Below are 22,845 nucleotides of genomic sequence, written 5' to 3' on the forward strand. Positions count from 1 at the left end.
ATGGAGAGAGCCAATCACGTCAACATCGCAATGATAGAAGATATCGGCACCAACGGGACGGCCAGGTCAAAGGTCACCACGGCCGTGGACCAGAACAAGCAGCCGTGCGGCTCCACCGTGAGCTTCCACAACATCCAGTACAAAGTGCAGCTGAAGAGCGGCTTCCTCTGCAAAAGGAAAACCAGTCCCAGGGAAATACTGGTGGACCTCAAGTCAGTTGTAAAACTTGTATACACACTCTTTATCTGTTTTGTGTCTCTTCATCTACTCTGTTTTCTCACTATTACTCGCTAAAATATACACAGAGATCCACAATAATTCATCATTTTCTAAGATTAGTGCTTATTGTTCTGTCTTAAACAAACACATTCAAAGCTGCGTCAGATTAATTACAAGCTTTTCCTCAGAATAAGACAAAGACTATCGTGAATCAGGCGGTTTTTGGTTTGCCGACTTGCAGAAACACGTTGTGTAATTGATTGTTTTGGGTTCAATAAAATATGCTTCTTTTGAGCTCCTTCATTTGGGAGACCATGTTACAGTAAATTATTACGGTATTTCCTCACGTCAGTTCAATATGGCTCATTGTATCCTTATCCAGATCGGGACAATAGTGAATGGACCCTTACATTGGTTTCTTTCTGATGGTATTAAACACAGCTGACATTTCCCATGGAGGAATGAATCATTTCACACAAGTTTTTGGGCCTTTTCCCGCCTCCGTGTTAATTATATGATATTAAGCATGGTTTCTTGCATATAATCTCTCTGATGCACTAAAGAGAAGTCTGCCAGGGAAACGAATTAAACAGCATCACGTGATCCACTGCCAGGCTTTTATTCAATCTTTTAATTCCGTTTTATATCACTGACTCTTTCTGGTGCTTTTGTGTAACTGTTCTTTCTGAAGTCAAAGGATTGGCCTTTGAATTTTTTTTACATCCCGGTATAGATTATTTCTCTGTGTATGTGCAGCTTTTATGAACTGCAAAATCCTTTCATGATCATCATTTTATTTGGGATTACGGGGAGAAAAATGAATTTAGTGTCATGAGGTAAATGATATAAGTGCTACTAAGTTAAATCACATGTGCAAGAGTCACAGTAATCCACTTTCTTTCACACCGCTGACATTTGTATCTTAAAACGAATACAGAAAAGTTGCGTACATCCTAATTTTTGCCTTTAAATGAATTTATCCACGTTAAATTAGTTACTGTGTTGTTGTCTTTGCAGTGGGATTATGAGACCCGGTCTCAACGCCATTCTTGGACCTACTGGAAGTGGAAAATCTTCGTGAGTATCAATAACTTGATACCAGAGAAGAAATATAGTAAAAAGAAATAATCTCCTGCATTTGTTGTAGATATATTTAAGCATTGTTCTTGTTGTTCTTGTCGTTGTTGAAAGGTTCTTGGATATTTTGGCTGCCAGAAAGGATCCTTCAGGTCTCTCAGGTGAAGTCCTCATCGACAGAGCGCCGCAGCCTCCAAACTTCAAGTGCCTCTCTGGTTATGTAGTTCAGGTGTGTTATATTGATCACTTAAAACTGCATGATTTATTACCTTTTAGTAAGTCCAGTAACAATATTTATAATTTACAGGCTTGTTTTCACTTGCTGGTTTAGATTTCACCAAATTCCTGAGATGAATATCTGATTCTTCAGCTGCTAAATACTCCAGACTAGTTGCTTTTTTTCTGTCTGCTGTAAACAAGACAGATGAGAGCGGTGAGACTGCACCAAAACAGTAATGTTGCAGGCAGTATATCACAGTACTTTGTGAGTTTGGGGCTCTTTATTTTACATTTTAAAAATAAAAGACACATGACAACAAAAATAAAAATGACAAAATATAAACACATTCAGTCAGAGGTTTCAGGGAAAAAGAGTTTCATGATGCTTCAAAAGCTTATTATGTATTTTTTTGTTGTTGTTACATAAACTGAGTGATTTAAGTAGAGAATCAGCTGTAGTGTAGTTGTATTTAAGAGTGCCATCATTTGGATTATTGGATTTTTTTTTAACGTTCAAGGGCTTCCACTGGTAACCCCATGTTTATTGTCACAACGGCGTACTGTGGGTTGTTCCCTCAGGCAAAGTCTCCAGAAATGCAATTTACGAAAAGTGGGCATAAAAGGCTCAAAATGTCTGCGAGAGAAGCCTCCTTCACTTGACGATTTGACAGTGGGACAACCCTAAGCACTTGCAAACCTTCAGGGAACGGGCCTCAAAGTTTGGGCAGTAGTAATTTGATTTCTTTTTAATACAAAAATGTTGATTATAGCAGCTTTAAATACAGAGCAGCACTATTAGGTAAACATTTCCCTGCATTACAGGTCTGTAGAAACGTAGATTTACAGAAAATGCAGCAAAGCAGAACATCTCTATGTCTCTGACCTTTGACCTCAAGCCTCTCATCTCCCTCCTCAGGAAGACGTGGTCATGGGCACCCTGACTGTTCGGGAGAATCTGCGTTTCTCTGCAGCGCTGCGGCTGCCCTGCTCTGTGCCTCAGAGTGAGAAGGAGGCTCGGGTCAATCATCTCATTAAAGAACTGGGTCTCACCAAGGTGGCTGACTCCAAGGTAAATCAATTTACACACACACGTCCCATTTACTTATCTAACCTCACGGTCTGCTTGGGTTGATGGTTTGGGTCCTTATGTTTTTGACAGGTGGGCACACAGATGACCCGGGGAATCTCTGGAGGAGAGAGGAAGAGGACAAACATCGGCATGGAGCTGATTATTGATCCCTCCGTTCTCTTTCTGGATGAACCGACCACAGGACTGGATGCCAGCACTGCTAACTCTGTCCTGCTGTTACTGAAGAGGTATCAAAGATGATTTTATTAAGGATCATATTCAGAGTTCAGTCTTTGTCTGTGATTAAACGTGTATTTCATACCTACTACAATGTAAACATCTTAATTTAATTTAGCATCATTTATATTTTATGACATTTTATGCTGCCTCTTTGGACATAATCCTTTTCCCAAATTGCAGCACTTGATATTTAATGTAATTTGAATTGAAATACAACATTAGTTTATTACTGGTGTTTTTTTTACTCAATGTAATAAAGAGCAACTGTTATATAATAAAAACCTCTATAATAGCCACAGGAATTATTTTTGGACTATTACAGTGTTTGATTATTATAAATGAATAATTAAAATCACATATGAAAACATAAAATGTCCTCTTTTTTATATAATGAATTGATTATAATAAAATACTACAATAATACTGACTGTGAACCCAAAGACACTGAATTTGATTAAACTCTTGTTTATTTTTGCATCTTAATTTTATTTTCTTTAATATATAAACATTTTTAACTGTGTGTCTTTTCAGAATGGCCGGTCATGGAAGAACCATAATTATGTCCATCCACCAACCGCGATACTCGATCTACAGACTGTTTGACACTCTGACTCTGCTGGTTAATGGTAAAATGGTGTACCACGGACCAGCTCCAAATGCTTTGGACTACTTCGCCAACATTGGTGACTATGTGGCAATTTATTTGTACCACGAGACATGTTTATATTGTTCCTGATGTTTCAGTGGTGGCACCTATACATTAATGTATGTGGTTGTGCAGATGTTTTCTTATAAAGCTTATAAAAACCAACAATAAATCTTTGTGACCTGTGTTCCAGGCTACCCCTGCGAGCCCCACAACAACCCAGCCGATTTCTTTCTGGATGTCATTAACGGAGACTTCACCGCCACAACCATGACCAAAGTGCACGGGTCTGAAGGTAACAGCATTTATTTCAACCCGCCACTTGAATCACGTCTAATGTCCCTGGATCGAACTGTATGAATGATGTTTTCGAAGGATATTGTTGTGTGGAACTCGAGATAAAAGTCAGTTTCGATCAGTCAGTCATCTGGACTGTGGGGGACCTGTGAAAGTAGCTACATTTTTATTTTTAGAGAAGGTAATGTATTTGTACAGCACAATTCAACAAAGTAATTAAGTATAAGTATGTATACGTAAGGCATAAAAGGCATTCAGACAAGATATAAAATATGTAATATTAAGAATATGTATATAAATATATACAAAGAGTAAAAATAAAAGATAAAAAAAGCTCAAATTGAATAAAACAGATTAAAACAGAACAATAAAAAATACAGTTCAAACCAGATTATGACAAGAAGGTTTATTTAAAGCTTATATCTATAAGCAAATTACAGATTTATATGGTAAAGGGATTATTGGTGTCTTCTGTCATCCAATACTTAAATCAATCATTTTTCCTTTGTTCGTGGCTAGATTTGGACTTTGAGGACGTCAGCAGCTCCAGGCAGAGCATCGAGGAGCGTCTGGTGGAGGAGTTCAGGAACAGCAGCTACTCCGGTGACACAAGAGCGGAGCTGGACCGCATCGTCCAGGATAAGGAGTGTATCTTATGTCCAAAATCCCGCACCATCACATACAACAGTTCCTTCTTCCACCAGCTACGTTGGGTGCTTAAACGAACCTTCCAGAACCTCATGTTGAACCCACAAACATCTGTGGCCCAGGTAAACACACCTTCACTACTCACTCTCACTTAAAACAGAGAACTCATCACGAATGGTAAAAATATGACAGTGAGAAACTTAAAGCCGTCTGTTGACTTTAGTTTCCAACATTTTTTGCCACAGATGACAGAGCTGTGTTTAACTGTTTTGGTTCTCGTTTTGTGACTCAAGTCTAAGCTGCAGATCTACATCTCTGACAGATACCTAATGAACTTTTAAAGTTATCTGGTTTTAGGTTTAAAGGTTTAAACATGATGCTGTGCCAACATCACCTTCACTTTGTTCAAGCACTTCAAAGAGTGAAAAGAGAAGAAAATACTCAGTGTTACTGCTGTTATCATCATGAACAGGATTCATAGACAGCACTCCGGAGGCGTCAAGACTTAATGCCCTCATTAGTCACCCCATGGCTGCAAAATGCCGTCAGAAGTCTCCTCACTTTAAGAATTATTAACAGCTAATTGGCCCTAAATAAGTCAAAATAATCCTACAAGAGGGGCTCTAGGTGGCGTGGGCGCCGTAATCGGCTTTGGTGACTGTTGTGACCCCACTCTTGCCTCTTTGGGCCAGGATCTGAACTGATATCATATCTGGCCAAAGCCCCTTGGCCATGGTTGAGACTCATCACATGATGGCGTCATGACCTATCACTCCACTGCCCCGCTTTCACATGAGGGGCTGCGGGGAATGAGGTGAAAAAGGCTCAACCGTATTAGCTTATCCCTTCACCCTGGGAACCGCTTAGTCCTGTCATAATCTGTAAATTGTTAGGATTAAAACTTGTGTCGCTTTCACTTTTCTCACTCTTTTCTGTCATCTTCCCCCACCACCAGTTCTGGTTGTTCTCTTGGATAGGCCGTCGTCCACTTGACCCCTTGATCCTCAGAGACATTGACTTTTTTGTCAAAGAGGACACCGCTTAAGTGTTATTTCCATTTTTCACAAAGAATTCAGTTCACAATTAGAGGAACTGTGGCTCTGAATTACTGCACCAACGATTTTCTTCCGAATAGCCGCGGAGGTAAACCTTCCTTTGCCATGAAGACAAAAAGATAATACGTATATTGTTAATACAGCTGCAACGACTACTTGATTAATCGTTTCAGTGATTTTTTTCAAGCAGAAATGTCAACAACTTAAATGTAAGGAATTGCTGCATTTCTTTGTCATTCATTGAAAATAATCGTGAGTTACTGCCCTAACTGATTAGTTTCTGTATAGGTGGGGTTACTGGCACCTCCTCAACCACTGGCAAGATGCATGAAGGAAGCAAAGGGTCAAAAGTCCAGCAAAACTTGGGAGGAATATTAAGACTGACGTGTTGCGGCTTGTGTTCTTCACAGGGGTCCTCATGCAAATCCTAACAATCAAAGTGAAAGAAAATACGGCAAAAAACTCATCCTTTTGTTTCATGCTTATCTTGCAACTCGCAAATGTTGTTTCATGCTATTGTTTGCAAAGTTTGCAGGACTTTCCTAGCTTGCTTTTCACTGTTTTTCTCTGTGCAGCTGGGAGTCAACATCTTCCTCGCCCTCATCGTAGGAGCCATTTTCTTCGGGGTCAAAGACGACCAGAGTGGTATCCAGAACAGGTGAGAGAGCTGCTGAAACACACCCTGCATACAGTATGTCCTCAAAAATCCTCTGTTTTTAACAGCAGCTACTGTAGCTGTGGACGACTTCAGTAATTTTAAAAACTTTAAACTTAAACTTTCCTTATATTAATCATAAAGTCTCTAAGTTTTCCCCATTGGTATAGAGCTTGTTTCAGGAAAGTTATATTTATCTACACTTTTTTTTTTGCTGCAGCTGGGCTCTGACTTCTTTGTAGCATCAACAGCACATTTATAATTATATTCTAAAGTTTGTGCTTGCTATTATTATCTTTACACCTGTGATAATGTACATAAAAATATAATATTTAGGTTGTTTCTGTTAATCTAGAATATTATGTTGCTATTTAATATGGGTATATTGATTATTGGGAAATGTTTTCTAATAAATCTTGATGTTTTGTAAGTCACTCACACAAAGAGGTGTGAAAAGTCGAGCGATTCCTGAAAGGATAATCCTCTTACCATGTTTTATTGGGCACAACCTGGTACTCACAAGCCCAGTGAAGCACATCAGAAATCTAAACAGTCTCCCTCTTCACTTCTGTGCATGGTTCAGTGGAATATAAGGTCCCTAATGTCATTATATTCATGGTCAATGCATAGGCAGTATGGCAGTCAGACGACAGTGTACGCGGCTTAAATGTTAAGTTCAGTCAGTCGCCTTCTTTTAAGTCGCTGTATGTATATATGGACCACACCGCATTCAGAACCATAATCTGCACAGTGTTGACTGTTTGAGGTGAACTCTCGATGCCAGACATCAGATGCTGCCGTAATTCAAGGCATTTAATTTACACAGCCTGCGTTAAAGTACAATTTTAGGCACAATTTTGAGGTATTTGGATTTTATGATACTTCTCCTTCTGTGTATTTAAAGCAATAAGCAGAATTTTGAAGTCGCTTTCCTGCATTTTGATCACAAGTATCCAAGATAAGAAATGTGTTGTTTCTGTACTGAAACAAACAGATATTACATGTTAATCAGTGAGCTTTAAAGGTGCTGGTAAGCAGATTTTGTTACCTTTTTCCAGGGCCGGGCTAGCTGTTTCCCCCTGCTTCCAGCCAAGCTAAGCTAAGCCAAGCTAACAGGCTGTTGGCTGTGGTTTTAATATTTTCCGCACAGACATGAGAGGGGTATCGATTGTCCCAGATTTTCCCAAAATGTTAAATTATTCCTTTGACAGGCAAGCAATCAGACGAGGCAGGCAGAGATAAAAACACAAGGCAGGAAGGTACTACAGACAATCTGGCAGAGAACTGGAGCTTGAGGGCAGGTATATAAATGTCTTATATACTAGGAATTAGGAGCAATTTGATGAACATTTGATGTTTTCCAGCCCAATAATTGCTCAAAATCCACCCAAACATTATTTATGATAAACAATACAAATTAATTAATAAACAATAGCGACGGTGTTGTGGTTCATCACAGTTTTTTAAATATGAAATAATAATAATAGAACAATTCAAGTGAGATAGGAGGCTACATCCTACAGTGCAACTATACAACTATTTTACATTAAAGATAAAATAAAGGACAGTTCAGATAAAAAATGATAAATTTTGACAGAATGCTGACTTAGAGTATTCGCTCTGTATAAATGTTTTTGTTCCTCCTACAGGATGGGTGCTCTCTTCTTCATCACAACCAACCAGTGTTTCAGCACTGTGTCTGCAGCTGAGCTATTCATCATCGAGAGGGAACTCTTTGTGTATGTAACCTGTCTGGAGGTTGTACGGGACTCAACAAGCTGGCATAACTCTGCACTGAGGGGGTAGAGCTGGAATTTGATTTCTGTTTTCTTGTGACAGGCACGAGTACATCAGCGGCTACTACAGAGTGTCAGTGTACTTCCTCTCTAAGATCCTGTCTGACATCACCCTGCGCACCATCACCTCCGTCATCTTCAGCGGTATCGTCTACTTTATGATCGGTAAGACTAACACATCGATAAACTAATGAGTTTGTGGAATACTTAAAGTTTCCGTCTTTGAGCAACAGACATATAACTGAATCTAGATTTAGTTGCTCAGTATTTAGTCTTTAATAGCAGAATGTATGTGTATGTGTCCACTCAGGGCTCAAATCCACAGCAGCAGCCTTCTTCGTCTTCACGCTGACAGTGACTCTGGTGGCCTACACAGCCACAGCCATGACCATGGCCATCTCAGCTGACCAGAGCGTCGTGGCTCTCGCCAACATCTTCATGACCATCACCTTCGTATTCATGATGGTGAGAGACGCAGCGACACAGAAAAACACAGAGATGTTGGCTGTGAAAAAAAAACTTATAGCTTCAGTTTGTTGTTTTAGATTTTCTCAGGTCTCCTGGTGAACCTGCCCAGCATCATGGACTGGCTGGCTTGGCTGAAGTACTTCAGCATTCCTCGCTACGGGCTCGCAGTAAGTCAAAATAAAGGGAAGTTCGTTAGCGAGGTAGGTAGGTAAAATGTTGTCATCTCATGTTCCTGAGACAATTTAGGAAGTCCACTCTCAGAGGAGTCAGTTTACATTCCTCCATTGATCGCCACAGATCAGCATTCAGTCTCAGCCTTCAGTCTAATGTACTTTATTCACTTTGATCTGCTCAGCGTTGATTGACTATGCTGTCTATGCTCAGGCCTTGAAGATCAATGAGTTTGTGGGTTTGAAGTTCTGCGAGGAGGCTGTGATCCAAAACACCAACATGTCGGCTTCAATGACCAACTGCAGTGTGAGCACAGTGGGCCTGACGTGAGTGGACCTGCATGCTGTATATATGCACTGTGATAACTCTGTGATCTGTTCCCCTGAAACAAATGATGACATTTCCAGCAAAATAAGACCACCAGGCCTCAGGTTAAAAGTTGACATTTCTACAATCATAAGCGTAATTCCAGTTGACACTAGAACATTTATAAAGAACAAAAAATCAGCTTAAATATTGAAATGTAATTTCTATAAGTGACCAGTTGTGACATGTGTTGTTTCAGATGCACAGGAGAGCAGTATCTGGACTACCTGGGAATAGAGTACACCACCTGGGGACTGTGGGAGAATCATGTGGCTTTGACCGTTATGACGTTCATATTCCTCATCATCGCCTATCTGAAACTCCGCTACATCAAGAAATTCACTTAAATGTGCGATTTTTTTGTTCTTTATTTTTCTCTTTAAGGAACCAGGCCAGTAAATGTTCAAATTCAGCAAAGTCAAAAATGGCACCCTTAAGCACCCTTAGTGCTAAGTAGGTAGCAATGTTAGGTTTTAGAGCTTTTTCGCCAATATCAGCTGCCTTCTATGCCAAAAAATGACTGTATGAGAGCAGTGACAGTGAACTAAAACTGTAAAGTTGCATGATGTCAAACCAAAACAGTTAGTCGATCGTAATTTGATTCATTGTTAATATGAAAAATACTGACCAGAGCAGCTTCAACGTACAGATATGAGAGTATCGGTCTTCTCATCTGGGTGAATAACCACATTTTCCCCAAATGTCAAACTATATCTTTGAGTATTCCTGTGGTTTTTAAAATACTTGGATATTCAGTGTAGTTAAAATACAACCCTGAAAGAAAACTTCAGTTTAAGACCACGTGTTTTAGGAACTAATATGACAATGTCAGCTATTTTATTTTTCACACTGTTGTAGTGGTTTAAGAAGTCAACACAGAAGAGACTTTCCTAACGTTTAAAGACTTTTACACAACGACGGTGATAAATGTGTGCTGTTTTTCTTACAGGTTTATATTTCAAAGTGTTTATTTATGAATATTTACATTTGCTGTACTATTTTAAAATCAGACTATGCCTTTTTTCAGTACTTTTGTAATTCAGTAGTCTTGGTTAGCTTTTGCACAATTTCCAGAATCGTTCTTTTTTTAAGCTCAGCACTGATTATTTGTATTGTAGATACTGTAGAGTTATACCACATAGATAGTAAGTACGTGCTCACTTTTTCTATTGTTCGAAAGATTTCTATACATACATTTACACTCAGATACAGTTTTTTGTGAGAACATGTATAAACATTTTCATCTAACCTTGGTGTTAGTCTTGTTATTTTGATGTTAGCATAGTAATTCTGTTGGGATGACACGGCAGTGCTTTATTTTACAGGTCTGTAGTTTCCTAATGATTTCCAGTTTAACTAATTTAAATTTAAATTTCAAAAATAATAATACAATTATAAGAAATTATATTTCACAAGGCTTTATATCTTCTTACAACTACAAGATAAGCAATGAACGAGATGCAATCCCAATAAGATTAAAGGGCATATATACATTCAATAAAGTGCGGATGACTGAAGATCTACTGTTCTGTATGAGCGAACCAAGAAAAATGACTACTGATTTGGCATCTGTCATCTTTAATATGTTAAATTTGTGGAGTAATAATGTTAAAAATGTTTAAAAATGAAGATAATATTTTTGTCATATTAATGGATGTTTCTTGTTGCTGAAAATGAATCATCCAGACCAGAGAAAACAAAATGATGAAACAAACTTATATTTTAATAACACTTTATTTTATCATAACAGATTAAAAAAAGAAATAGATTGTAAAAAAAGTAAGGCACAGGGAAAAAAAAAACATAATAAATGCATGGGTTTCCCATGAACAGGTGCACTCCAAATCGAAGTTTGTTTTAAGTTACAATATGTATCATAAAATGATAATAAGCTACCTAATTTGAAGCTTCATTGATGTACAGAAGATGAGTAAATATGACAGAAAGTGCCACACTTGTACCTACTGTGTATTAAAATGACGAAAAAAAAATAATCAGCAAAATTAACAGTCATAGAAACGCCTTTTTTGGTATTTGTGTAAATGCTAAATAAATGCTGTGTGCGTACAGTAATCAAAAGCAGGTGGAGCACGTTTCTCATGTAATACTTAAATCATACGCTGTGTATTCTGAGTACAACTGAGTACGCTGAAGGCTGCTGTATACTGTAATACTGTATAATGTAAATCCTTCATTATCCTTTGACTTCTTTCACACGTTTTTTCTTCCATTCATCATCCCGTTAAAGTAATACTTGATAAAAGAGTGTAGTGACTACTTTTAGACGTCTCTCTCAAGAGCCTCACTCACTTTCAGTGCATTTATTTAAGGTGGAGTGGGTTTGATTTTGTCACCTCCTTTGTAATACGTCATTAACAGCTTCAATAAGACATCTCATTTTTGTTCTGCAAAAATGGTCCCACCTCTTCATTTCCTTGTACCGCTGCTGGGAAATCTTAAGTACAGAGTTTCTTGCCAGAGTGGAATATCCTTCACCGGGCCAAGTCCTCACACATGGCTGCTCCCATTTGTGCTTGTGTCGAGGCCGTCGGCAGACATGGAAGAGGATGGACGGGGCCGGGGGCCGACAGGAGTGGCCGGCTGTGGGTGGCTGACCTGTGAGACCATATCGTCAGACTCCCAGCGCTCCAGTTCCTCCCTCACCAGCCTCTCCATCTGCTCCCTGTGGACGTCTGTGTCCCGTCCCAGACGCTCATCCTGACAGACAACAACAGATTAACTTGTACAGTATGTTTACAGGCACGTAAGAAACTGGGATACACAGGATGCACTGTGGTGACCTGGTTACTGTAAATATGCATATAAACCTATTTCTGTATTCTATAATTATTAAAGATAAGATAAATTTTTTTTCAGGAGAAATCCAGCTGAGGAAATCAGTTTTTCTTATCTCCTACCTCAATTACACAAACTGTTTTGCCTGTAAGACGTTTAAGAGGTCAGATTATTGCAGAAGGTCGGCTGCAACCAACTTACTTTAACCTGCAATAACATGCTTTGTTTCGGCCACTTGAGGGCAGCAGAAACAAGCCGTCACCACATCACTGACAAAAGGACTGTCCTCACCAAAAATGATAACGATGATGATGTAAGCATCCACTCTCACTGCATGTAAATTGCATGTAAACACCCTGCCTGTGTATTCACTTCATCTCACCTCCATGACTCCGTCCAGCAGCCGGCCCAGCACGTCTCTCCTCTTGAGTTTCGCTCTCTCCATGCCTTCCAGCTTCACGATCACAGCGTCGATCTTGGACACTATGCTGCCGATAGAGTGCTCCATCCTGTCCACACGTCTCACCAGCCTGAGAAACAGACAGCATTAGTGGCCTTACTTATATTGAATTATTGATTGATAATTAATTGACTATTATATTGATTTCAGTCAAAAGGGAAGTGTATGCATGATTATGGCCCTCACTGATTAACCTGCATTTAAGCTACAGAATGAAAACAACAAAAGCTCCATACACTTGAAACTCTTCGTAGGAGACGCCCCCTGAGCTGCTGCCGCGACGACGAGAGCTGTGGCCACTATCCTCGTCATCGTCTTCCTCTGAGTCGTCCTGGGTGCGAGGGAAGCTCCGCCCACTGCTGGGTCTAGTCAGCGAATTGCGTTCCAGATCCAAGTCCTCCTAGCATACGAGCAGAAACACACTGAACATCTGCAGCTGTTGTGGCTCGGTGGACACTCCCACATAAATGCAGCGTGTGCTGTGTTTTTTTCAACTTTTGTTTCACAAATTTAAGAAGCAGTTGGCATCGTCACTCACTCTCTCTTTCTCCAGGTCGTCTCTCATTTGCTGGTGTTCATGCTCCGTCAGATCCGGATCGCCATCCTGATCGTACTTTGCAAAGATGGCCTGAATCTCTGCATCTGTGTGACCCTTTCTGAACAAAGACACAAAAAAAAGGAAACACACTCAGTACATAATACATTATATATGGGTAAATTTAAAGTTACAAAACCAAACACATTGAACATCGAAATAACATCAGCATAGTTTGTAGCTTTTAGGTTTCTATCACCCTTTCAGATCCTGGCGGAGTTCATCAAAGTTCAGTTTGCCCCCGGCCTGACGCAGACTGTCGGAGATGTCGTCTACTGCTGTCTTCTTCAGTCTCAACTTCATCAAGGCTTTGTTACAACCCTAAGAGAGAGAAATCCCATTGGACTAGATATAAGTCAGCTGCATAATATTGTAACACTTTATAATGCTCATCTTTAATAAATGATAGATGCACAGTTATTTTAAACTCAAGTTAGATTGTTTATTGTAAAGTTGCAACTGATGTTTATAACACTTTAATAAATATTGTGTAATTCATCTATAAACATTATCTGGATGGCCATTATAATGTTGCAACTGATGTTTATAAACCTTAACAATTACTTAAAAATGGTTTATATTAAGCCTTTCTTTGTTTATTAACAGTGAAATAACTATTAACTACAGTTTAATTAACTCTAAAACAATAAATTTACCAGCTATTAATGATGAGCATTACGAAGTGTAACCCATAATGTTGTTAAGTGATAGGTAGCACAGATAAGGATAGAAACACATACTGTGATTGTTCGTTAATCTGACACAAAGATCCCCTAAGTTATACAGTATTCCACCATTATCTCTCAGTACAAACCCTTTCCATTACAACATCCCAATAATTCGATTGGGACTGAAAGCCTGATATCTACTATAGGTTATAAAGTTCAAACGAAGAAGTCAGAATATCAAACTTCACAGACAACAAACAATCAATTCCACTAACATCTTTGCTGGAAAGCTTTTCCAATATTCTTTTTCTTCTCTAATTTATTTTCTAATGACATTTTTCAAATATCTGTTTCTCTAAGAAGATCCAACCAAACACAGAAATTGCAATATCTGGAAAAAATATCACTTCCAGGTGTACACTCTGATCCCTCAGCTGTTCTGTCATTATTGCCATGGTGACTCATGTTGATTTAATAGAAGTCTACCTGGACAAAATGAATGATAGATGCAGTTCAATACCTTCTTAATGAGGTCAGTCATTTCCATCTCAGACCTCTGTTGGGACATGTCGGCCTTCACCTCAGAGTACGTGTCATTGATGATGGCCAGGAACATGTTCTTTATAGACAGAGAAAAGGTATTCTGGTGTTAGCGAGGGGCATCTGTAAACAACGTGACCAAACTACAACACAACATGTGTGACTACCAAACTCACCATGAGGATAAAGAAAATGAAGAAGACAAAGGTTGTAAAGTAGATAGGTCCGAGCACTGGATTGGCCTCCTCTATTTCTGAGAACTCAAAGTCTCCCAGAATGATACGGAACTGTGTGAAACTACACAAACAGCAACACATTTCAACATTTTTGATCAACAGGAAACATCAGTTGTTAGAGGTATTTGTATATTTGTGGACTTTAGTTTTGAATGTTCTCACATGCTGGCCTGGAAAGTGCTGAAGTCGTTGACCTGGGTTCCAAACACCAAATAGGCTAGCTGAGCGTAGGCCAGGAAGATGATGAAGAACATGATGGCAAAACCCACAAGGTCCTTGGCACAGCGAGACATAGTGCTGGAGAGCTGACTCATGGTCTTATTGAAGTTGATGAACTTAAAAAGCTGAGAGGACGAGAGAAATAATTTCAATATTACATCCTCTGTGGTAGTTTTCGAATGATCATGAACCAAAAGGAAAAAAAATTTATACCTTGACCCAGGAAAAAAAGATGATGATCGCAGCCACGTTATTGAACTGGACCTGCAGGTTGGCCAAAGACTCAAAGCTGGGGTGAGCATTGTGGTTCTCCAAAAGGCCTTTGAGAAGATTCCCAACCATGGCTGTTCTGGTTATGTTCATGATAATAGCAACAACACTCAGCTGAGAAACAAGCAGAGAGAGCAAACAACAAAATCAGTCAAACTCGTTAAAAAAACGATTCTTAAATAAAGCCAAAATACAACTCTGACACTCACCGCGACAATGAGAATATCCAGACAGTTCCACAGGCTCTTGAAGTAATGCAGGCGGTGGATGCGGATCTCCAGCACCTCCTCCACCACGTAGTAGAGGATGAAGAGGCAGAATGCCACCTCACACAGACCCACAAAGTAGTCCCAGCTGGACACATACCGTATCAGACGCACTGTTTGAAACTGCCAGGAGGTCACCACCCCACCAGTAGCAGGGAACTCCACCAAAAGCCTGACAAATGCACCAAAAAAGGTTAACAGGTAGCATTCGTACAACTGTAGTTACAAGTAGTAGTTTCAAGATTAACTGATTAGTTGATCAATTATTAAACCATCATGAGTAGGACTTAGTGGCATCTAGGTTGAGGCAACCAACTGAATACTGCTCACATCACCCACACATGAATCAGAACCCATGGTGGCCACAAAAAGTCCCTCTACTAGACCCAGAGTCCGTTCTGGGCTACTGTAGAAACATGGCGGTGCAATACGGTGGACTTGAAAGAGCACCCTTCGCTCTGTAAATATTAAAGGCTCATTCTAAGGCAACGGAAACACAACGATTCTTAGTTTCAGGTGATTATAAACGAATGAAAACATAATTATGAATATTATATTCTGTTTCTGCCAATAGGTCCCCCCAAATCCTACACATTGGGCCTATAATTTAGCTATGAAACAAAAATACACACATTTGCTCTTTCGGATTCTTAAATGTGGGGATTTGTGCCTTTTCTTTGGTTAATACTGTCATAAATGTAATATTTTTGCGTTTAGAAATGTTTGTCTGATGGAAAGAGCAATGTGAAGACGTCACCGTTCAACTTTCTGTAGTTTTTCCTGACATTAATTGTCGAATTAGTAAAAAATATCATTTGGTAGTTTTGTTTGTTTTGTTGGTAGTGCAGGATAAACCAAAGTTACGTAGGTGCCTTCTTGAAGAACATTTTATCTCTATTCAAACACTTTTTGACGCATTTCATCCCTTCCAAGTATCATTGTTGTCATTATTGTACTCCATATAGTTTGAAGTCAATACATCTGAAATAATCATTATTCTACAGCTGAAACGATAAGTCAGTTTAAAAAGATTGTTTTTGTCATTTGTCAGAGCAAATTAATATTCTTTGGGTTTTTGAAGGACATTTTATGGACTAAACAATTTATCATGAAAATGCATTAGTCATGGCCTTCGATTACTTTGTAAATGGATATGTTGTATCCGATGATTCTTACCTGGCGATGCAGAAGAGGTTGATGTTCCCATTGTAGACGGAGAAGTCGAGAAACACAGCTCTGGTGCCTCTGTCCAACCACAGGTGGTCTTTGAGAAACTGCAGTTGGATCATTGACTCTTCTTTTGTACGAGACAGGTCTTGGTAGTATCCTCCACCTCCATATTTAGACACCTGACCCCAATAACTGCTACTGTTCATCTCGCTCTCTGTTCCATACACCCACCTAAAAGACACCAGAAAGAAAAGACTGAGGATGTAGACATTTGTTGGTGTAAAACATATCGTACAGCTGTAGTCTCGTTTTGGACGTACGCAGTTCCATTCTTGGGGCCAAAGGGGGCGGTGTCCTCGTTGGCTGGGGTGTACATGTTGAAGCAGTCCTGGACCTCGTCTCTCAGATCTTCATGGACAGAACAGGACTCGTTGCGGACTTTGACCTGCCGGAGCCGAGGCACTCCGAGGAGGAGGTTCTCGTAGTAGATGAGACTCTGATTCTCTGGCAGGCTCTTGTTGTTGTACCACACCTCCCAGTACATGCCATTGAGGAAAGGTCCCTCTGTGAACTGTAAGGAGGCCAAATTATACAGACTTCAAATCGATCCTTGCATATTGTGTCCATCAGAGGCTGAACAGATTGACAACAGGTGATAATTAATTTTTTTAAATGTTCATATGCCAGTTGGATTTGTTAAGTTTATTATGGAAAACATGCAACAAATGTAAATTGTGCGCTGCTCAGCTTCTGTTCACAGTTTTTGGTGATATTTCATGAAATACACTGATCTTGAGATAGTCTTATTAAATTGCAGTGGCTCTCAACCTTTTCAAATTGTGTGTTCAAAACTCCCTTAACGTTGAGCAGAGCCAGTTTAATCTCATCCGAGCTTTATGTTACGTTAAGCTAAGTGTCTGATGGATGTTGCCTTGTATTTAACAGAAAGATATCACAGAAGTATTGATTTTGTCATCCAACTCATGGCAAGAAATCGAATTGTGTATTTCCCAAAATGTCTACTTGCATGCCATCTACAGTACGTGTGCAGAGGCTCCCTTCTCAATATATAACAGAATGAGAAAATTAATGCATGTTTACCCTCCAGAAATCCTCCATGGTTGAGAGGCTTCTAAAAGTGGAAGGGTCCCCTGCAGACAGCGGTGTGTCCAGGAAAAGCTGAGACATGACTTTGGTATAGTAGTACATATTGGCACTCACCATCCCATAGGTCACTGCAGAGCAAAGCACAATTTAAAGTCATTTCAACACACAACAAGCCATGGTTAAAACACAGAATGACACACAGGGGAATTAATGCAGGTTAGATGTTTTGTGTGCATAATTGTGTTTACAGGCAGTATGACCTTGCAAACACAAAACATAAACTCAAAATTAGATTAAACTTAATTTAATTTCATGTATGCATTACTAATCTCTGTAGTATTCAGTATGCATCAGGGAGCAGCTCTGGAAACTGCTTTTAATAGGCAGGCTCTGCCTGGCAGAATATGCCTTAATCCAGTCTGCCAGGAAGTCATTTCCTGATCCACCCTAAACCACAGTTTGGCATTTTTCATTGCAGCCGAAAGAGAGTAGAGAAACTTCACCATTAGTTTTCGCATTGCACACACTTTAAATGTGGGATTTCCGTCAATTTGTTTACCATCCCAAAATGCGGCCATCAAATTTGTGCCTGCTGAGATTTAAACCCGCTGACAAGTGTCAGAGATTAGATTTTCAGCTGCCAAAACCAGTAAGCACACACTGTGAGCTACCATATCTATTCTCTTCTAAGGCTCTGTTTGGCAGCAGCTGTTCTTATTAGTGCCCAACTGAGAATGATTTAGCTTATAACTGAATTGTGTGTGTACTATTAATCATTGTAGTATACTTTATTGCAGTCACCAAGAGAAAAAAAATTCAACTGAATTCTAATTTTGCCCTATTTCCAGTGTGAAAACACGACATACAGACACCCCAATAACCTGATTATAATTAATATGCAGAATGGAACTGGGACTGATGTAAGACTGGAAAGTGGGCTATGTAGTATCAGGGCTTGGAGTACATGATGAGGCTCAACTAGCACTTTTCCCAAATAGTCGTTACTCACTTGCTGTGCAGGTCGTGCAAATGAGTCAACATTGCTGAAACATTCGTATCAGTTCAGATGAAAAATGCCTTGACTGAAAGCTAATTCCTATCAAGTTTATTTCTCAATAGTGAGGCAGACAACAACTCTAGTTATTACAGATGAGTGGTTTCTGAGCCCAATCTTGTGTACAACTATGTTTTATGTCAATCTGCTGGATTTTTTAGTGTTTACTTACAGATACAAAGGGTGATGAGGAATGCGATATAGGTGAGCATCTCTCTCAGTACGTTCCTGAGGTACCTTTCTCGACTGCTGTCGCTGTCCTCCATCAGCTCTGTGCCCCACAGAACTGCAGAGACATGATTACATTGCAGTCAAAGGGCAGAAGTGCACTGGCTACACAAATATATAATCATCAGACAACAGATCAGCATATGATAAAATATGCCTACCTCAGAAAATGTATTTTAAGTTAAGCAGAGACTTTAATCAGAGAGCTTATCCTGATGTCATAGAGAATTTTACTTTTTAATTTATTGACACTGTTTCTTATTTCTTAACTATCATGTTACCTGTATATTATCATGCTGTGACTGATCTGTAGAGAATTAAAGGTGCACTATGTAGTTTTGGGGAAGAAACTTCATTGACTGATGTCTAAACAAACTAAATAAACAAACTCTCTTTTTTTTAATGACTGAATCAACTGAATAAACAAATTGATCTTACAAGACAACAGGGGTACACACTGCTGTACTTTGTTTACATTTGGCGGACCCTGCCACCTTTTTAGCTCTAACAGTGTTCGGAGGACCTTATTTTGCTCTGGAGCAGCTTGTTTATTCAGTTCTGAATAAAATAAATATTTCTGAGTTTGAATTATTGCCTGATTAACACTGTAAATATTAACATTCTGAGTTTTAATTTCTTCTCCAAAACAACATAGTGCCCATTTAACAACCCATCTAATCAACTCTGTTGGTCTGAAAGGTTAACCAGGAATAAAGACAGAGACTGACTTCTGATCTTCTGGAGGATCTGCTTCAGACAGCTGCGGTGCTCATGCCTGTCCTGCTGCTGGGCATCCACAGTCGGGGTCGGGTACAGTCCTCCTCGGGGGATGTGGGTGCTGCTGCCCCCGCCGGTGTAGCTGCCCAGACCGCTGCTGCAGCTGCTGCTGGAGGCCGTGGACACCGACCTCCTCCCGGGACTCGCTGGAGGCCAGTCGGCTTCCATGATCTCATCCTCAGGCTCGAACCCCGGGTTATCCCGACTCCACGCCTGTCTGGACGGAGGGGACGGGGTGCCTATGACTCCTCCGAGACCCAGGTCCTGGTGCTGGATGTTCTCCATCTCTATCCCTTCGCTTGAGTCCAGTCTGTGCGGCAGTCTACCAGCTTGGCTCGGCGGTAGCTGCTGCGGTCTGACTCGGGATGAACTCATGGTCCAGTTAGTTAGCTAGCTATTTTTTTTTTTTTTATCTGGAGCGAGGCATCTGAAAAAGCGACTTAAAGCAGAGATACTCGAGTGTTCAACGCCTTAAAAAGCAGAGCAGACTGGGGGAAGTTAGTCAGCTAACTAAATAAACTAATAAAACGATTAAATGGTGTATAAACGTCGCATTGGAGACGCAGAGTTACCCTGCTCCTCTCAGCCACCGTTACTTCACTCTTCCCAGAAAAGTTTCCCTCAGAAAACATCCAGCGATCTCCACAAATCCGCCTCAAATAAAAGATGTCCGTCGTCACAGAGCGATGCCTTTAAAGCGTTTTAAAGTTGTTACATAATAATCTACTGAGGTCGTTACCCAAAGCAGCTGTCTTCATTAATTGGCGATTAAAATTCCGTGTTTATGTGGAGCGAGAAGCACTCTCTTCTTGCCCCAGGACAGCCATCTTGTTCTCCCGACTGTTCCCCCAGAAAAAACCCACCGCTCACATCTGTCCGGGACTCAGGTTACACGAGGAGTCATGGCGTCGCAGCGAAGGATGGAAAAACTTTATTTTCCTTTACTGAGGCAACTTTTTAAATGACTTTCTTAAACTATTGGTTTGAATTTGAACAGCTTCAAATAGATCGCACTGGTTTGTGTGGGATCGTTTCTGTTAACTCGTAAAGATCAGTATAAAAAAAATAAATAAATAAATGTAATCTTTTTGAATCCTTTATAATGTCCAATTAACCTTTAATTTGTTTTTAAAAAAATGTTTAACAGTATTTATTTAGATGAGTAGTTGTAAACATTACGTAATCTCTGTATGTTTGGGTCTGCGGTTGCTATGACAACAAGCAGTGGCGGTGGAAAGCAGCTTATATTCACTCAGCTCCTGTTAAAGCTGCAATATGCAACAATTTAACATGACAACATTCAAAATATAACCAAAATTGAGTTTTGACGTTATATCTAAGATGTCGATGAGTTGTGCTGCAGAGATATCTGCTGAAGTTAGCGTGCTAACCAGCTAGTCCAGGACCGATAATACCACTTCAAGCTCCAAGTGCGGGCCGCTAGCTGCACGGCTGACTGAGCTAACTAACGGCCTGTGTCCACACAGCTATTTTAAGCGCTGGCGGGGATGAAACGCTGCATGAGATGACTGATTGCAAACAATTGAAAAAAGACGCTTGCGCTCAGAAAAAAAACAAAAAAAAAACGCTATGTGGTCACGAGCCCTAGCTAACTAACGACAGTTATAGTTAGCAGCAGTTAGCGGTTACCCTGGTGATATGCTGCCCCCTATTTGTATGAATTCAACAGGTGGCAAATTGTACATACTGCACCTTTAAAAAGGACTAGTTTGAAACTTATTTCTGAATGAAGCATATAATCTCCAAAATGAAAGTGCTGGCCTCTCCTATTTTCAGACTGTCACAACATTGTTAATAACACTAACAGGCCTAATAATAATAATAATAATAATAACAATAATAATAATAACAATAATTAACAATACTTCTAAAATTGTAATTGTTATCAAAGACAACCTGTTCATAGAAAATATAAAGGCCTAATCACATTATTAGCCAAGGTAATTTAATTATCAGATTATATTGGATTTTTCTCAGATTTGACTCATCAGACCAGCTAAATATATAAACTGACCGATGCTTTTGTTATCACACCTTTTTCTGTTACCAGAATGATGGCACGTGTGTCTGCTTTACCAAAGTATAAGACACAAAGCTCGTTTGACCACTTGGTGGTGCTCAATATCCACATTTATTTCTTTAAGCTGGCCCTACACCAGTGGCAAACCCACCAAAAGTAACAGGAATGCATCCCCATTGTTGAATGTATGTAAATTAGTATCAAAGCACAGTCCTTGTTTGACACAACAGTTCTTGTCCAGCTGATCCCTCACTGTGACCTTCTCTTGGGAGAAGTGATGTTTCACATGATTATTATTGTTATATTACAGAAATCTGCCTGCTGAGTGTGCTATCTATAAAACTGGTCATTTGTTTTAGGTGACAACTTTGGGATTATTTTTGTCATTTATTGCAGCGTTGAGACTTGAAAGCAGCTCTGATTTAGGCTAATATAGACTTGTTCTGAGAGATAGTTTAATAAGGAGAGTCATATTTCACTGTATGACCGACTTATCCCTTGTGTTTGTCTTTAGAAAAAGTCTCTAGCAGCTGATCTGGGAGACTGGTGGAAGATAAACTGATGCAATGGTCATTTAAGAGGTGAGATGACAAATACAGCTTGACATTTGTGTGCCAGTGTCTCTGTTTTGTTAAATAACAATCACACACAAAACCGTATACCACATGTAAGTGACATTTATAGCTTGCATTCAACACCAAGTTAATATCATAAAGTTCACATTACAAGATATTTTTCCCTATATTAAATTAGCCTCCTCAGGGAACTCTGTGTTTGAGCTTTAATTTTGAAAAGACAAGAAACTCAATCTGCTGATTAACACTAAACTTGTTAGTTAAATAAAACACAAATGACACTATGTGTTTTCATTAGATGATGGCATAAAAGGCATATGTTGTATTTCAAGCTGAGCTAGTGGCAAACATTCATTTTTTTACTTTGTTAGTGTCCTCCCACTGCAGTTCAGTGAGTTAACACTGTCCAGGGAAGCACAAAAAATGAATTTGGCACTACAAAGACTGTAACTTTGTAAGCTGTCCACTTCATTTGACTGATGCTCATATCTAACGACTTCATACTGACATTTTACTACTACCTTTTTACTCGGAGAAGGGACTGGAGGGATTTCGTCCCACATCACTTACATCGAAAGTGCAATATGATCACAGTGAGCAAAACCTGTTATTTTTATGGGACTCCTTTCAAATCCCATACTATGAGGTTGTAACGCAGGCTGAGTTGACCCCGATGACATCGGCTATTCCACCTATGACATTATGCAACTATTTTTACTGTCTGTAACCTCTCATGTTGAGCGAACGTATCTGCACGTGTACAATCAGCAGATTTATTTTACTACTAGAATAATTAGAAGTACAATGCAAGAAAACATGACAGTGGTTATCATCAAACACTGTTTCCAGTCAACTCAATGGTGTCAGGAGAGCAATAGTAGAAAGTTGAGGGGGCGGAGTTATTTGTTTTGCGTCAT

General features: G+C 39.6%; 2 protein-coding genes across 3 annotated transcripts; one reads left to right on the forward strand and one right to left on the reverse strand.

Moving 5' to 3' along the window:
* abcg2d (ATP binding cassette subfamily G member 2 (JR blood group)) lies at positions 1-9,273 on the forward strand. The gene is made up of 15 exons (XM_073471078.1): positions 1-212; positions 1,237-1,296; positions 1,411-1,525; positions 2,432-2,584; positions 2,675-2,832; positions 3,356-3,507; positions 3,664-3,765; positions 4,287-4,537; positions 6,046-6,128; positions 7,775-7,864; positions 7,965-8,086; positions 8,232-8,386; positions 8,467-8,556; positions 8,774-8,886; positions 9,126-9,273. The coding sequence occupies exons 1-15, from the start codon at positions 1-3 to the stop codon at positions 9,271-9,273; spliced, it is 2,004 nt and encodes a 667-aa protein (XP_073327179.1).
* Positions 9,274-10,641: 1,368 nt separating this feature from the next.
* Positions 10,642-20,149, reverse strand: pkd2 (polycystic kidney disease 2). Of its 2 annotated transcripts, none has more exons than XM_073469267.1 (15): positions 19,264-20,149; positions 18,480-18,593; positions 17,248-17,381; positions 16,467-16,717; positions 16,153-16,377; positions 14,920-15,148; positions 14,654-14,824; positions 14,384-14,565; positions 14,162-14,282; positions 13,966-14,064; positions 12,977-13,098; positions 12,721-12,838; positions 12,419-12,582; positions 12,105-12,252; positions 10,642-11,644 (listed from the first exon to the last, which is right to left on the reverse strand). In XM_073469267.1, the coding sequence occupies exons 1-15, from the start codon at positions 19,685-19,687 to the stop codon at positions 11,435-11,437; spliced, it is 2,712 nt and encodes a 903-aa protein (XP_073325368.1). In that variant the 5' UTR covers positions 19,688-20,149; the 3' UTR covers positions 10,642-11,434. The 2 variants fall into 2 exon arrangements, with proteins under 2 accessions (XP_073325368.1, XP_073325376.1); XM_073469275.1 differs by having other exon boundaries at positions 11,341-11,644; positions 12,419-12,579; positions 19,264-19,765.
* Between the last annotated feature and the right edge of the window lie 2,696 nt (positions 20,150-22,845).

Source organism: Pagrus major, chromosome 1 (assembly GCF_040436345.1).
Source record: "Pagrus major chromosome 1, Pma_NU_1.0".
Lineage (NCBI taxonomy): Eukaryota > Metazoa > Chordata > Actinopteri > Spariformes > Sparidae > Pagrus > Pagrus major.